The 16170-nt window shown below is 37.7% G+C and overlaps 1 protein-coding gene across 4 annotated transcripts in view; it reads right to left on the bottom strand.

Annotated features, from left to right (window-relative positions):
• Positions 1-254: 254 nt before the first annotated feature.
• Positions 255-16170, bottom strand: part of LOC127441624 (GREB1-like protein) — an 89386-nt gene continuing 73470 nt past the window's right edge. For all 4 annotated transcript variants that reach the window (XM_051699234.1, XM_051699235.1, XM_051699233.1 and 1 more), the window contains 6 exons: positions 15813-15981; positions 15111-15317; positions 14174-14315; positions 13446-13646; positions 13038-13176; positions 255-2709 (listed from right to left, as the gene is read on the bottom strand). In XM_051699234.1, coding sequence (XP_051555194.1) covers positions 2546-2709; positions 13038-13176; positions 13446-13646; positions 14174-14315; positions 15111-15317; positions 15813-15981 — 1022 coding nt within the window. In that variant the 3' untranslated portion in view covers positions 255-2545. The remainder of the gene's footprint in view (positions 2710-13037; positions 13177-13445; positions 13647-14173; positions 14316-15110; positions 15318-15812; positions 15982-16170) is intronic.

Here is a 16170-nt window from a genome sequence, read left to right as displayed (position 1 = left end):
CTGCCTTTAAACCCAACAAAACTTGGCACCATTGACTTCCATTGTAAGTGCATCACTGTAACCTCGATTTTTGCGTTTTTGGAAGAAGGGATGAGTCAATTTTTGTTTGTGGTAATCGACATTATGCCACAAATGCTGTCGATTGAGCTTAACTTGGAAAAAGACCTAAAGTTGGAACATTCCTTTAAACACAGTTTTGTGTGAACATGAGTTTGGGAAACATTTTTAACACTTTAAAGAGTCACACAATTGAGTAGGTTGTTGATGACACTTTATTACATTCATTTATCTCAATAACAACAAGAACATGTTTCTGAAATCAATTGCTGACTAAACCAAAGTCGCCAAGTAGATCATGAGGTAGAAGATTTTAAACAGATTGGTGCTACATATGTTTTGAATATTCACAGCTGACAGAAAAGATGAAACGATTGTGAGAAGCAAATTGCATAATTTATGTGCACATCAAATTATCTACAAATGAGACACATTCTAAAGGTTGTCAAGTGGGCATTTGGCTGTCTTCATTACAATCAGTATCATCACAGGACCGGATGTATTTTATTACATACAACCCAGTTGGTTTATACTGGCAATGCAAGTAAACCACATATTTGTTATGCTATTTTTTCGTGTACATCAGTTAATTTCTAATACAGCTTCTATACATAGTTTCAATGAAAGTGTGCAAAGCTTTGGTGACTAATTCAAGGACCTGACCGACAGCTAAGCTTTCCAGATATCTAAATGATTATCAGTCCAAGAGGCTTCTTCAATAAATAAAAAAAATCCCTCAAAAAAGGGATCCATTTTTTTTTCTCACTTTAAATAAATCACCCAAACAGAAACTAAAGGGTCCTAAACATTGGAAATTCTAGGTAGATACTTTGTGCCATGGACATAGGAAAAGATTGCAGGTTATCTGTGACACATATGGCTGAAAGTGACTTTTCTGTAAAACTAGCCAGAATCCAAAGTGACAAAAAGGTTTGTCAAATATATTAATATCGGCATTTCTTTAAATGTAAACAAAGTAATTTTCTTTAAACACCCAAAAAGATATCCCTGTTGAAAACATTTATCTTCTCAGACATACCAGAACAGCAAGCTAGCTAGCTGGCTAGCCGTAATTTTGGTTTCACATTTCCGTTAATACTGCTCCTCACTGCTTCTTTTGGAGTGGCGTTTGGGATTGTGATGTCATCAGGGTTATATCACTTAAGGCATTCACAGTGTGCAACTCCAAACATTCCCAGCAACTTCAAAATAAGGAATGTTTCGGCAAAATATGATGATCACTTGATGCTAACTATTGACACAATGACCTATCCTGAATGCTGACAGCAGATCCCAAATTTTCAAATCAAACATCCCACATGTCAATGTTAGGAATTGTGGTGTTTTGTGGTTAAGATCATCAGGCATGTTCTTTTTTTTTTTTTTTTTTTTAAACAGCTTAAAAGATTAATAGCTTTACCTACTGTGGTTTGCTAGTCTCAGCTGGCCACCAAGCTGGTCTTATTTTAAGGTTTTAGAAGGTTTTTGGGCACTTGTGAGCTGGTCAGGCAGTTAAACCTGCTGAAAGCCAGCTTGGGCAGATTGGAAGACCAGATAAACCTGCTCAAACCAGCTTAGACCAGCAAACTGCCTTAGGCTGGTTTGGTTTACTTTTTGACCAGCTGGCATTACAATCATAAAGAACATAGTCGCACATCGGCTGTTGTAGGCCAAAAACGACCAGTAATCAAACTTTGTTGATCCAATAAAAATACCCAAACTTGGATAACAGATTACTCATAGAAGCATGGATTCAGTGTTTTTGATTATGTTGGGCAATATCTTTGGCAAGATAAAATATTCTAGAGGATTTTTAGTCATTTCACCTTGATAACATGGGATGGATTCAGTTCTTGTCGACCATGATCAACGTAATGCTCCTAAAAGCACACACCTATAAGCAACATGCTGCTGTGCAACTGCACCTGTACAAACTTATGAAGGTGAGCTTCTGGCTTGAGGAGTTTAGAAGTCTTTGGTGGATGGCATCAGGAAATATATGAAATAGGCAATAGAGACGAAAGAAAAAGCAGTAGTCTTTCTCTGTCTTGAGACAAAAAATCCTGAGATAATACATATGTCCAAAGAGGACATATAAGAATGTTTACAATCTTTCAAGATGTCTTAAAATTTTCTTGCGTGTGAGGACACGCAAAAATCATCGACAAATAAAGTTCTCAAAGTCTTGCCAAAATGTAAAAAAGGGGAATCACGCAAGGCAATTGGACAACACCTGTAACCAGCACGATATCTGTAAGTTGGACAGTTCTTCAGAGTCTTTGTCCTCAAACATTATCAGAGGTAGTGCTGAGTGGAGGGCGCATGGGAATGAACATTGAGGAGGAATCCTTCCTTTATAGAAAAGCTCTGTTCCAGTACAATCTCAAGTCTTATTCCCCCTTGCTGGACAGTATTTTCTCCATATAGTGGCCAAACAGCTGAAGGCCAAGGGAAATGGAGGTGTTGGGACAGATGTAGTTGGAGGTGTTCAGATATGACGGCCGGTGAGGAAGTATAGGGGCCGGTCCTCACTGCAGTTGGCCGTCTGAAACTCATCTCGCAGACGAAACTGCCATTCATCCTCTAGTTCCAAGCGCACAATAGTTTGACGCAGAGAGCTGCGGTCCTGACAGATCACGCACAATGTAGCGCCTGCAAGATTGAGAAGAAAAAATGGTGAACATACATCCTTGTATAAAACATGCTTACAAAAGTATTCTAACCTGGTGAGATGTTGCAAAATGCGGTGCAATGCGACAAAATCAAAGCTGATCAAAACATATCCTGATGTTGTTGGGGTTTTAAGGCCTTTTTGACACTTTTACCAATGGCTGGATTACACAACGTGACTTTAACACCGATTTTAGCCCAGATTTGCAGAGTAAGTGCTCGTTCGAGCTAGTCGGCTCCAGTCTGAAGATTTTGTCAGAGTTTCGGCAGTCGGACTTGAGAGTTAACAGAAAATCGTGTAGTATATGATGGGTACGGGATTCCACCAATTAGCGGACCGGTAGATTGGTTCCATCTGGAACACGAGACATCATGACACGGTTGCCTCATCTCACTGTTTCGAAACTTTAGGTTAGCAGTGCGACAAAATAATGGAGCTGTGTACACCGCAAGTGCTCCAGGGCACATATAGCACTGATCTTTCAGCACTATATCCTTGAATTTTCTTCTCTAGCACTGAACACGCTTCATTTATGCCGTTTCACAGCTCTGGATGCGCTGCCACTCTTTCCTTGCCCGCGACGTGAGGCACCGCATAGTAGAGCTGCAAACGTGGTTATTTTAACGACAGTAGACCGTAGTGGAGAAATACAGTGAGCAGCAATATAGCTGGATACTGGCATCTTTCTCTAAAACACTGCAGAAAACAAAAATGAAGCAAAGTGAAACAATCGTCATGTGTCTGACATGACTCCGACGGTTCAGTTAAGCAACGTTTGCGACAGGACAATTTATCGTGGTTCCAGAGCACCTTTAGACTAGAAACAATTTTTTCCTTCTAAAATTAGCTTTAATAATCAACATGTTTCGAGCCTATTGATAATAAACAAAGAGATTTTTGTTTAAATGTTGTGAAAATTCATCAGAGTCAGAGATAACATCATCTCTGGCATGGATGGCAAAAAAAGACAACCAAAACTTTGAAATTACGAGTTCTCTGTTTATGATGAAAAACATTTCCATCATTTGATAGTCAGCCCATTTATACTTAACTATAGCAAACAGTATTTGTAAACTGCACTATCTTGATGTACATTGTTTGTTTGTTTTTGGTAGATTTCCATTTAAGTAAAATATAAAAATGGTTCATTAAGACTTTCACATTACCTACCTTTTCTCTCAGGGGTTACCCCTGAACCCTCATACAATATCTTTCCTCAGTCACAAGGCCTCCTATGCCTCCATGTTTAGGTATCTGAATGTATACTGTATATATAAATGGTAGAAGATCCCCCATAGACCTTATTCACACTAGCGCCATCTTTGATTTTTAATGGGAATGACAACGAAGCTGTGAGGGATAGACTTACCATCTCTTCAATGGCATGAATGGTATAAAGCTGTATAAAGCTCCTAGATCACATCTGATTTTCCACAACTCATGTTATCTGGAGTTCTTTGTATACTGAATGTTCTTGGGCAGATATTTTATCAATGTTTTGTCTGCGGAACGATCCAAAAACACTTTAAACTGCAGTACAGCTCACTGAAGAGACTGTAAGTCTATCCTTCACAGCCTCGTTGTCATTCCCATCAAAAATCAAAGCTGGCGCTAGCGTGAACAGCCCACTACTTTGGTTGTCTTTGGGCCCCCAATGTCCTCATTCTTGCCCAGTTTTTAAGATACTTTTTGACTGTTTATTTATAATATATATATATATATATTTATTAAATTTTTTACAAAGTACTGTTGCTGCCAACTTGGAAAATTATAAAAACTATTTAAAAAGAAATTGCATTTCTTACACATTGTCATTAGTCAGAATGGCTTTGAAAAAAGATTATTGTCCGGACCTTTGGTTGGACAGAAATGTTGAGACCGGAACTCTTGGAACTTTAATTGAATACCCCTGATATAATTGGATGATATGAAACATGTTTAATATTTTTGAGCCAACTATCCACGACAACAGGAAATTAGAGGTCTGCATTCCCGCAGAATTCCCGCAGGACCGATTAGATTCCTTGTGGCACAGGATGAAATTTCCAAGCTGAAGGTGGGAGCGGACGGTACTTCCATGAGATGTGGATGGGAGCGGGCGTTCAGAGAACAGCCTGAAAAATCCGATGTGGATCTCTTTTTAGTTTATTAATTAATGAATGCAAAAAAATAAAAAATAAAAATAAAAATAAAAATGATAATTGTTCTTATTTTTATAATGTAAAATAAATGTGCACACATCTTGTGCATTAAATTATCCAATATTTAGAGCAGGCAGGTAGTAAACAGGGCTTTAGAAGAATGGCAAAATGCACACTGTGTCATCAGGATGTGAAACTCGGACTAGAAAATGGTCAATTTAGTGTTAAGAAACCAACTTCAGGCAAGTCAAATTGGTTTCATTTTCACACGTCGTCTGATAATAGTAATAACAGAAAAATAAAAAGTTGTTTGTGTACTCTTGTTGTCTATTTGTATGGATTTTGCACTACGTGGAAACAAATGCGGGTTTACGGGAGCGGTCGGGAAGAAAATCACTGTGGGCAGAGAGCGGGTGAACGTGGAGCAAAGTTCAGTGGGAGCATTTGGGTGCGGCATAGAAACTTGCAATAGCAGGATGGAAAAAACAGTCCTGTGCAGACCAAGGTTATTATCGTAAACTAAAACTAAAACTAAATGTAAAAAAAACATTTTGGTAAACTGAAATAAAAACAAAAATCAACACAATTAGAAAAACTGAAACTAAACTAAAATAAATTTTCATGGCTCTGAAAAAAATAAAATAAAATAAAAATAATCATAAAAAATATAGGTTTTTAAACCTTTAAACCTGCTATCACCTTAACGTGAAGATGCCACTGGCGGTAATAGCACTAGAAGATGGCCTATTGACCTCATTACATTAGCAAAGACAGAGCGGGAGGGAATCACTACAGTACATCATGAAGAGGAGAAAAGAAGGTAGAAAACTAGGGTGACCAGAAGTCGTGTCCCTGTGTTCCATCATTTCTCACTGATTTTTTTTCTTTGAAATTAAATATCCTCAACGTCCTTCTTGGTATCGATTGCAGAAAAGGGAAGATATTTATTGCATTGCACGATGGTTTGACGATACTTTCATTCTATCAATCTGTAGTAATCCACTCAGAATCTATCTGGTTACCATTACAACGTCTCACGCGCTTGGCGCTCTCTGCTGCTCTTTGTCATCATCCAACACATATTAGAAATGCCCAAATGAAAATGCATGTTCAACAAGCTGAAAGAAGCCGATCTATTTCTTTGCACAACACGTGAAAATGGAATTTAAATGTTTTGCTGTCACTGTAAATGTTCACTTTCCCATGGCCACAGTGTTAAATAAAAGATTGCAGGTCATATTCATAGAGCTGTAGGTTATTTTTTATTTATTTATTTTTTTTAAATAGTACAAGCACTTAAATGTGGAAATGTGGAATTGTATTTTATCTTTTAAGTTCCAATTTTGCAAATTATGTGAAAAAATGTCTAGCTGACAAGAAATTTCAAGTACTGACAAGTCATATCATTATTACACAAGCAATATGACAATATGACATCAGAATAGGCTATATGGAATTTGTAAATTTTATAAATATCTAAAATGTGGTTAAAATCATATAAAACAATATATAATAAAATAACATTTCACATACTAAAAGATGTTATATTGAATTTAGCTACATATTTTAATACAATGTATGTATTTATATATATATATATACAACTGTATATATACAGGTGCATCTCAATAAATTAGAATGTCGTGGAAAAGTTTATTACATTTATTTCAGTAATTCAACTCAAATTGTGAAACTCGTGTATTAAATAAATTCAATGCACACAGACTGAAGTAGTTTAAGTCTTTGGTTCTTTTAATTGTGATGATTTTGGCTCACATTTAACAAAAACCCACCAATTCACTATCTCAACAAATTAGAATATGTGACATGCCAATCAGCTAATCAACTCAAAACACCTGCAAAGGTTTCCTGAGCCTTCAAAATGGTCTCTCAGTTTGGTTCACTAGGCTACACAATCATGGGGAGACTGCTGATCTGACAGTTGTCCAGAAGACAATCATTGACACCCTTCACAAGGAGGGTAAGCCACAAACATTCATTGCCAAAGAAGCTGGCTGTTCACAGAGTGCTGTATCCAAGCATGTTAACAGAAAGTTGAGTGGAAGGGAAAAGTGTGGAAGAAAAAGATGCACAACCAACCGAGAGAACCGCAGCCTTATGAAGATTGTCAAGCAAAATCGATTCAAGAATTTGGGTGAACTTCACAAGGAATGGACTGAGGCTGGGGTCAAGGCATCAAGAGCCACCACACACAGACGTGTCAAGGAATTTGGCTACAGTCGTATTCCTCTTGTTAAGCCACTCCTGAACCACAGACAATGTCAGAGGCGTCTTACCTGGGCTAAGGAGAAGAAGAACTGGACTGTTGCCCAGTGGTCCAAAGTCCTCTTTTCAGATGAGAGCAAGTTTTGTATTTCATTTGGAAACCAAGGTCCTAGAGTCTGGAGGAAGGGTGGAGAAGCTCATAACCCAAGTTGCTTGAAGTCCAGTGTTAAGTTTCCACAGTCTGTGATGATTTGGGGTGCAATGTCATCTGCTGGTGTTGGTCCATTGTGTTTTTTGAAAACCAAAGTCACTGCACCCGTTTACCAAGACATTTTGGAGCACTTCATGCTTCCTTCTGCTGACCAGCTTTTTAAAGATGCTGATTTCATTTTCCAGCAGGATTTGGCACCTGCCCACGCTGCCAAAAGCACCAAAAGTTGGTTAAATGACCATGGTGTTGGTGTGCTTGACTGGCCAGCAAACTCACCAGACCTGAACCCCATAGAGAATCTATGGGGTATTGTCAAGAGGAAAATGAGAAACAAGAGACCAAAAAATGCAGATGAGCTGAAGGCCACTGTCAAAGAAACCTGGGCTTCCATACCACCTCAGCAGTGCCACAAACTGATCACCTCCATGCCACGCCGAATTGAGGCAGTAATTAAAGCAAAAGGAGCCCCTACCAAGTATTGAGTACATATACAGTAAATGAACATACTTTCCAGAAGGCCAACAATTCACTAAAAATGTTTTTTTTATTGGTCTTATGATGTATTCTAATTTGTTGAGATAGTGAATTGGTGGGTTTTTGTTAAATGTGAGCCAAAATCATCACAATTAAAAGAACCAAAGACTTAAACTACTTCAGTCTGTGTGCACTGAATTTATTTAATACACAAGTTTCACAATTTGAGTTGAATTACTGAAATAAATGAACTTTTCCATGACATTCTAATTTATTGAGATGCACCTGTATATGAATGTATCACAGACCCCACAGGTGTCCCAGTTTGAGACTTTCAAAATCTGGTCACCCTATAGAAAATGCACAAGCCATGTCTGGGACTTCAATTCTGACACTTCTGAACCATTATTGGAATAACTGTTCATTGTGTTACCAATGCATAATGTTAAAACAAAGAGAACAGAAACAATATAATATCCAGTAATTCATTCTGACTTTTTCTCTCTCTCTCTCTTATAAGCATTCTTATATCGGAATTATGTGTTTTCTTCTACTGTAATATCAGTAATGAAATTCAGTAAGTCTTATTAAAATGAAGATTTTTAATATTATAAGTATTATTTACAAACTGTACATTTGGGTGTCCAGCTATACGACCCATATTGCACAAATGCCTGTTTTCCCCATTCTATATGTATCACTTGATATAAAACTAAAACTAAAATATAGCCGCAACTGGCAATCATCGGGGTCCAAGCACATGTGAAGAAATAACCAAAATAATCAGAATTGACAGAAATGATCCAGTGGATGCCAAATTACACAAACTGACTATATAAAAGCTGCTGAAAGCTGATTGGTTGATGGCGGCAATGTTTTTCAAAAAATGCGACTGTCCTCATAGAACTTGATAACACCTTGGACAAATAAACTGCAAAATTTCAAGTCAATTGGACCAATAGTTAGAGACATTTTTGTTTTTAACCATTATAGTGCCACCAAGTGGCAGAGGTGTGCAATATTTGTGGTTGTCCTCAGAATTACCTCATACATAAGTTTACCAAATTTGGTGATAATATCTCAATCTGTTCAAGAGTTATGAACATTTTAGTAAAAGTGGCCACACCCATTATGAACGTTTTGGTATACCATTTGACGATAAATTATAATTTTACAATTCCTTTGATAAATTTTAATTTTGGGACTCCAGAGAATGTTTTTGCACTGGTTTGGTTCCAATCGGGCGAACGGCCTACGACTAGTTCGAAAAAGTATTCTTTTAAAATAATCTCAAGTATTTATTGAACGTTTTGTTTCAAACCAATGGTGCTTAAGGCAAAGTTGTTAAGAATGAGGAGGTTTACAGCATGCTATGAATAACGTGTTTCTTTTTTAAAACAGCGGTATATACAACAATTTACATGCATATAAAATGCAATAGTGCCTCCAGTTGGCCAATTTTTGTCAAATTTTGCACAGACCTCTTGGGCCAATAGACAAAAAGGCATACCAAGTTTAGTTCTGATTGGCATTATTTAACCCTATATAAAAGCTGCTGAAAGCTGATTGGTCGATGGCGGCCATGTTTTTAAAGATATGTGACTGTGCTTATAGATGTTGATGGCACCTTGGACAAAGACAGTGCATGCAAAATTTCAAGTCGATCGGACCAACGTTCCATAGTAAGAGCAATTTTTAGTTTTTTAATTATTATAGCACCACCAACAGGCAAAGGTGTGCAATATATTTTGTGTGTCCTCACAATGAGCCTATACATAAGTGTACCAAATTCAGTGATAATATCTCAATCTGTTCAAAAGTTATAACCATTTTAGTAAAATGGACACACCCACTACGACCGTTTTTGCGTACCGTTTGATGATAGATCAGAATTTCAAAATATGATTTTTGTTTGTTTTGTTCGCAATAGCGGCACCTAGTATCTGACAGATGTGTGTCTGTATGCCTGAGTAGTGGGGGGGATTTGGAACCATCCTGCCAAGTTTGGCATCTCTACGACTTACGGTCTCTGATGCCCAGACACTTTTAGGGCAGAATAATAATAATAATAAATATAGCTGCGAGTAGCAATTAACAGGGTTCAAGCTGTTTAAGGCCTTTAAGCACATGCATAAAAAGGTATTATGTTTAATTTAGCAAGCATGTAACCACCTAGATCATAGATGGAATAGACCATTTACAGCCAGTACAGGCAATTTACTAAGGCAATACATGGTTTTTAAAGCTTTTTAAAGCTCATAGTGCCACCTATGGTCCAGTATGAGGAGATCTAACAAATTATATGAATTATAGCTGTGTCCCAATTCAGAGGCTGCATTCCTTCAAAGGTCGCATTCGAAGGCCGCATGTCACTGCTGCACGGCAAAGGCTGTCCCAATTCGAAGGCACCTTCAAATGCGGCATCCAAATTCATCCTTCGTTTCCCGTGAAATGAAGGATACAACAGATGGATCCTTCGCGGCATTGCCTACCCAAAAATTCATTGTGCGCCAGTGATTACAGGATTTTTTTTTAGAGAAATTGCTGAATTACACTTTTAAACATAAGTATTGGGTTTCAATTTACTCAAATATCTAATGATACAAATGTAAAAAAAAAAAAAAACCTTTAAAGTGGTTCAAATGTTGACTTATATCTTACTAAGATGCGATTATATATAGTTTATACTCTTTATTATATACAGAAATGGACCATGGTGAAAATATTTAGACAGTTTGTGAACTCTGTTTTGTTTTCAGACAGTTTAATATAACTTACAAAAAAATCCAGTACAAACGTTAGTCACTCGGCAGCTGTCAAAGTTGTTAGGCGACAAGAACAGTCCTCCGTAGGCTAGACTGTCCCAATTAACAATGCTCAGTCTGACCTTCGCGGCCTTCGAAGGCGTGGCCTTTGAAGTCTGAGTCCTTCGAAGGATGCAGCCTTTGAATTGGGACACAGCCATTGTGTGTATGTGTGAAACACCACGTGATTACAGAGGCGTAAAACTCGTTAGCGCCATTCATTGGCCGATTTCTTTCAAATTTCTCACAGACCTCTAGGGCCAGCAGTCGAAAAGGCCCACAGAGTTTTGTGCCGATCGGCCTCCGATAACCTTGTCTAATAGGTGCTCAAACTTCATTGGCCGATGGCGGCCATGTTTTTTGAGATACGCCAATGTCCTCATAGACAGTCATGGCACCTTGGACAAAGACACTGCATGCCGATTTTCAACACTTATCAGACTAACGGTTGCATAGTTAGAGCTGTTTTCATGTTTTTTTCCTGTTATAGTGCCACCAAGTGGCCAAACTCTACGTTTTTTTACTGTGACCTCAGATTGAGCTCATACAAATGTGTACCGAGATTGGTGAAAATATCCCATTTCGTTCTGGCGTTATAGCCATTTTTGTAAAAATGGCCTACCCTTTTTGAATGTTTTGGCACCCATTAGCGACCGTGACTCGAAATATCAACTTTTTTTGATAATTATTGATAATCAGACTCCAGAGTATATTTCTGCACTAGTTTGGTTCCAATTTGGCAAAAAACCTAGGACTAGTTCTCAAAAGTAGGTTTTTAACATTATCTGAAAAATTTACCGAACGGTTTGACAGACACCAATGCTTCTTGAGGCAAAGTTGTTTAGAATGAGAAGAGCTATCAGATTATATATATTACTTGTGTTTTGTCACAACACTGCATTATATACAACTATTAACACCTACAAAAATCGTGATAGCACCACCTGGTGGCCGATTTTTTAAAAACTTTGCACAACCCTCTCAGACCAAGAGTCAAATAGGTCCACCAAGTTTTGTTCCGATCGGTCATTGTTAACCTTGTGTAATACCTGCTGAAATTTGATTGGCCGATGGCGGCCATGTTTTTCAACATATGTGAATGTCGATATAGACAATGATGGCAGCTGAGACAAGACAATGTATGCAAATTTTGAAGTCAATAGGATTAACGGTTTCATAGTTACAGCCAATTTCATGTTTTTTTGGTATTATAGCACCACCATGTGGCAAAATCGCGCCAACTTTTCTGGGCGACCAAAGATTGACCTCTTACATAAGCATGCCAAGTTTGGTGAAGATATTTCATTTCCTTCAAGAGTTATAGCCATTTACGTAAAATTGGCCACTCCTACTTCCAATGTTTTTGCATACCGTAGCTAGCTCGAGTCGAAAGTTCAAACTTTTTTTGATAACTTTTGATATTGAGACTCCATAGAATCTCAATCATAGACCATGGTTTGGTCCTGATTGGACGAAAAACCTAGGATTAGTTCACAAAAGTAGGTTTTAGAAAAAATCCAAGATGGCGGAAAATTTTTATAGGCGGAAATGAAATCAGAGATATATGTTTTGTTTGGTTTGAGCCAAGGATTCCAATGGTATAATTATAATAACTTGAGTCTACGACAAACGATCTAGGAGTTATGAGCAGTTTCGCGTTTTTGATCGCTGTAGGCCCCCTATTGACCGATTTGGCCGAGTGTTTCTGAGTATCGAGCAATACTACTACCATCTGACCAAGTTTCAAGTCTCTAGGCCTTACGGTTTGCTCTGCCCGATCAGTTTTATGGCAGAATAATAATAATAATAATAATAATAATAATAATAATAATAATAATAATAATAATAATAATAATAATAATAATAATAATAATAATAATAGGGTTTCAGCGCTAAGTGCTTGAACCCCTAATAATAATAAAAATCTTAACAATTACAATAGGGTTTCAGCGCTAAGTGCTTGAACCCCTAATAATAGTGGCGGGGCAGTCATGGCTTAGCAGTTAAGGCTCTGGGTTACTGATCAGAAGGTTGGGGGTTCAAGCCCCAGCACAGCCAAGATGCCACTGTTGGGCCCTTGAACAAGGCCCTTGACCCTATCTGCTCCAGGGGCACCATATCATAGCTGACCCTGCACTCTGACCCCAGCTTAGCTGGGATATGTGAGAAAAAAAAAAAAGAATTTCACTGTATATGTGCAAATGTATAATGTGTGATAAAAAAAAAAAAAAAAAAAATCTAACAATTACAATAAGGTTCCTGCACCTTTGGTGCTTGGACCCATAATGAAAAACAAGAACTAACAAACAAAACAAGAACTGGAGTGAAAAATTTAAAACAAAATAGAAACTAAATAAAACATTTAAAACTATTATAACCTTGGTGCAGACCTCTAGAGGAAATCTTGTAGTGGATGATGCTCCACAACTCAAATCTAAAGTCAAAGGTCTCACCTTTGAGAAAGTTGAACTTCTTTAAGAGACTTGAAACTACAAATGAATCACACAGGTAGAGCAGCAGCCCACTGAAGACTACTCCCTGATGATCCACATTCACTGAGTGAGGCCGAGAGCTCACGTAACACACCTCAATCTGTGAGAAAACAGTTCATAAACACAACCTGTTAACAATTACAAGAGACTATAAACAGCATCTTCAGTCACTAAATTAATCTAAATGACTTAAAATGACATATCTGAAAAATATTTAACCACAGGGAAAATACAGTGATAAATGTCTATGACCGATTACTGTGTCCGAAATTACTTTATTGTTTCATAATGTATAATAATGTAAGAACAAAGTATCATCCTGTGCTTTATGACAATGCATGCAGTGTGAAAAGCTGAATTTTGTGCCACCTCTGGGCCGAGGTTGAGATAGCTGTCGATGGACAGCACTAGGTTTGTGCCGTTACAGAGGGCCAGAGGAAAAAGCCAATGACTGCAGCTCTGTAGAAACTTCTCCAGCAAGAACTGAGCTGGTGCAGAAAGCAGAGTGTGTTCACTGTCTGGAGCACAGACGTACTGAGATGCACTGATGTGCACTGGGGTCTCCATCCTCTGTGGAAAAAGAAAAAAAGAAAAAAGAAAAAAGAAAAAAGAAAAAGAGAGGTTGTTTTTAAACTCTGCTGGGTTGCTTCTATGCTTCTGAGTTGTATGCATCTTATGCACCGGACTATATCATGTTACAGAAAAGAGCTTGCAGTATACAGTATATACTTATGGAGTAGGCAGTTTGTAAAATGCCAGTATGCCATTTCGAATTCAGAGCATTATTTCTTTGGGGCCTGCAAACCGTCTGTATATTCATAAACAGTTGACCTTTGAAAGGCCCAATCTGTTTTTATTTATTAAATCTATATTTAATTAAAGCAATTGTACATGTGCAGGCAAACAGTGAATGTAAAATAAAAGTTATTTTTGGGAGCATTATCTTAAAATGTGCTGATTCGAATGACTAGTCCAGTAGTGCCTCCTAGTGGATATCTAATGCAACTGCAGTTAGCATTAACTCAAAGCTAATAAGCTAACTAACGTTTTGATGGTCATTTGGATGTAAAATAAACAGGTTGGAGTATGGAGCTCACCATGAGTTTGGGTTTTATGAGGAAGTCTTTGTGTCCTCCAATGGGAATGTGTTTCTTCATGACGCTAAAGTGATTGAAACGACACAGCAGAAGACCACTGCTGTTTGCCCTCAGGTTAAAGTCCACTTCCTCACAGGTGAACCTAGAAAAATACACAAACAATTACCTTCAGACTGAAAGATTTTACTTGTCGCTATCATTTTCAACATATAACACCTTGAAATTCTCCTTAGATAAAGAAATACTCATACTACCACCAGTCAAAACATTAGGCAAACTTGACTGGATTTGTTTCTCGTGATCCTAAAAAACATTGGCTTGAATGAATAGAATTAGTTTTGCAGATAAAATATAAATTTTTGCCTGTATATTAATTTCTTTATCAAATTTAAATTGTATTTATTTTTTGTTGGACCAGAGAGAGAAGGGAAAGCAGCCTACAAGTGTCCAGAATACATGGGAACTCTTACAGTACTGTTTAAAAAGCATTTCGGGTGGCACCTCATGAAGTTGGTCGAGAAAACAACCAGAGTGGTAATCTAGATAAAGGGTGGATACTTTTTAAAAAGCTAAAATATTCAAAAAATTTGGTCACATCATATTTTCCATCCTTCCATTTGTGCTATTTTATAATTGTGATGACTTTACAATTATGCTAAAATGTTGAAAACAGTAGTAATAGAGGAAGAGTAGTTCAAATATAGGATGCAATCTTTGGTGGAGCACTTGTATGCTTTAGGGGGACAACTGATCATTTCACTGTCAGTCAGGGTGGGGGCATCAGATGTTTCTTGGGGGACTCAAGGAAATTAAAGGGGGGCAATTCCCACCCTATGAGTGTACAGTATATTTAGTATATTTACTGCTGTGCTCAAACATTATGCCCTTTATTCCCCATCTGAATGAAAACAGACGCATAAGCAGCACTGATTCTCACCGGTTGAGATCATACTGGATGTTCTGTGTGAGGTCAACGTTCAGCATGATGAGGTCATGTAGGTGACAGCGAGAGAAAGGAGCCGAAGAAGCTTGAGAAGACAAACTACTACTCCATTTCCGGAGGCCACACATGGCATAAAGAGAGATCTTCGGAGTGGCCTCCATGTGCTTTAAGACACTCTTCAGTGACACATTTGTCACCTCACTGAGACAAAGATGGAGAGACATGGACATTAGACAATGATGACGTTCTAATTAAGCAATCCCTTGCCAAAAAGTCCTAAAGGAATGCTAATGGATTCTCCCTGCTGAAAAGACCAGGCTTTTTTGGAATTTTGTATAATAATTTGGAACCAATCATAAGTTCATCTTCAGATCTTTTATTATTATTATTATTATTAGAATCAATTCTAAGGCCACGTCCACACTAATATGTTTTCGTTTAAAATACCATAATTGATTTTGACTGGAAGAGCACTTTCCTTCACAGAAAACGGAGAGTTTCAGAATAGAAACATTCTGTAGTGTTGGACACTTTGGAAAACTTTGATATTAGGAAAATGAAAACTGGCCTTAGAGGATTCTTGTTTGATCTCATTAGAATATAAAATTCCATTAGCATTACTTTTGTATTTATTTTGTTTGTTTTTTGGAGAAAAAAAATCGGATTATTTCGTTCCATCCATCATTTCTTCTCTACCTGTTGCCCTCAGGTCCAGACTGATGGGTGTTCCACAGGACACACGAGTCATCCATCATAACGATGAAGGGCCAGACGTCCTGTCGCCTAATGCCCTGCTCCTCCTGTCTGTTCCTCTCCAGCTCCAGGTTGTGGTATGACAACTCTTTGATCATGAACCGAGCTGCTCCTGAAATGCCATGAACACAACCAAATCACAAAAAGAATGAACTCTTGGGCTTTCAAATTTTTCTAGTAAAAAAACAAAACAAATTGTTGTAACGTGTTAGAGTCCGACAGAAAACTAAAGACAAGATTATATTTGATCAATATGTGGTTACATTTTTTAAAAAGCAACCTTGACATGTCATGAGCTGTG

The sequence above is a fragment of the Myxocyprinus asiaticus genome, chromosome 5 (genome assembly GCF_019703515.2).
Source record: "Myxocyprinus asiaticus isolate MX2 ecotype Aquarium Trade chromosome 5, UBuf_Myxa_2, whole genome shotgun sequence".
NCBI lineage: Eukaryota > Metazoa > Chordata > Actinopteri > Cypriniformes > Catostomidae > Myxocyprinus > Myxocyprinus asiaticus.
Note: the sequence above shows the minus strand (reverse complement) of the source record. Positions and strands in the feature narration are given on the sequence as shown.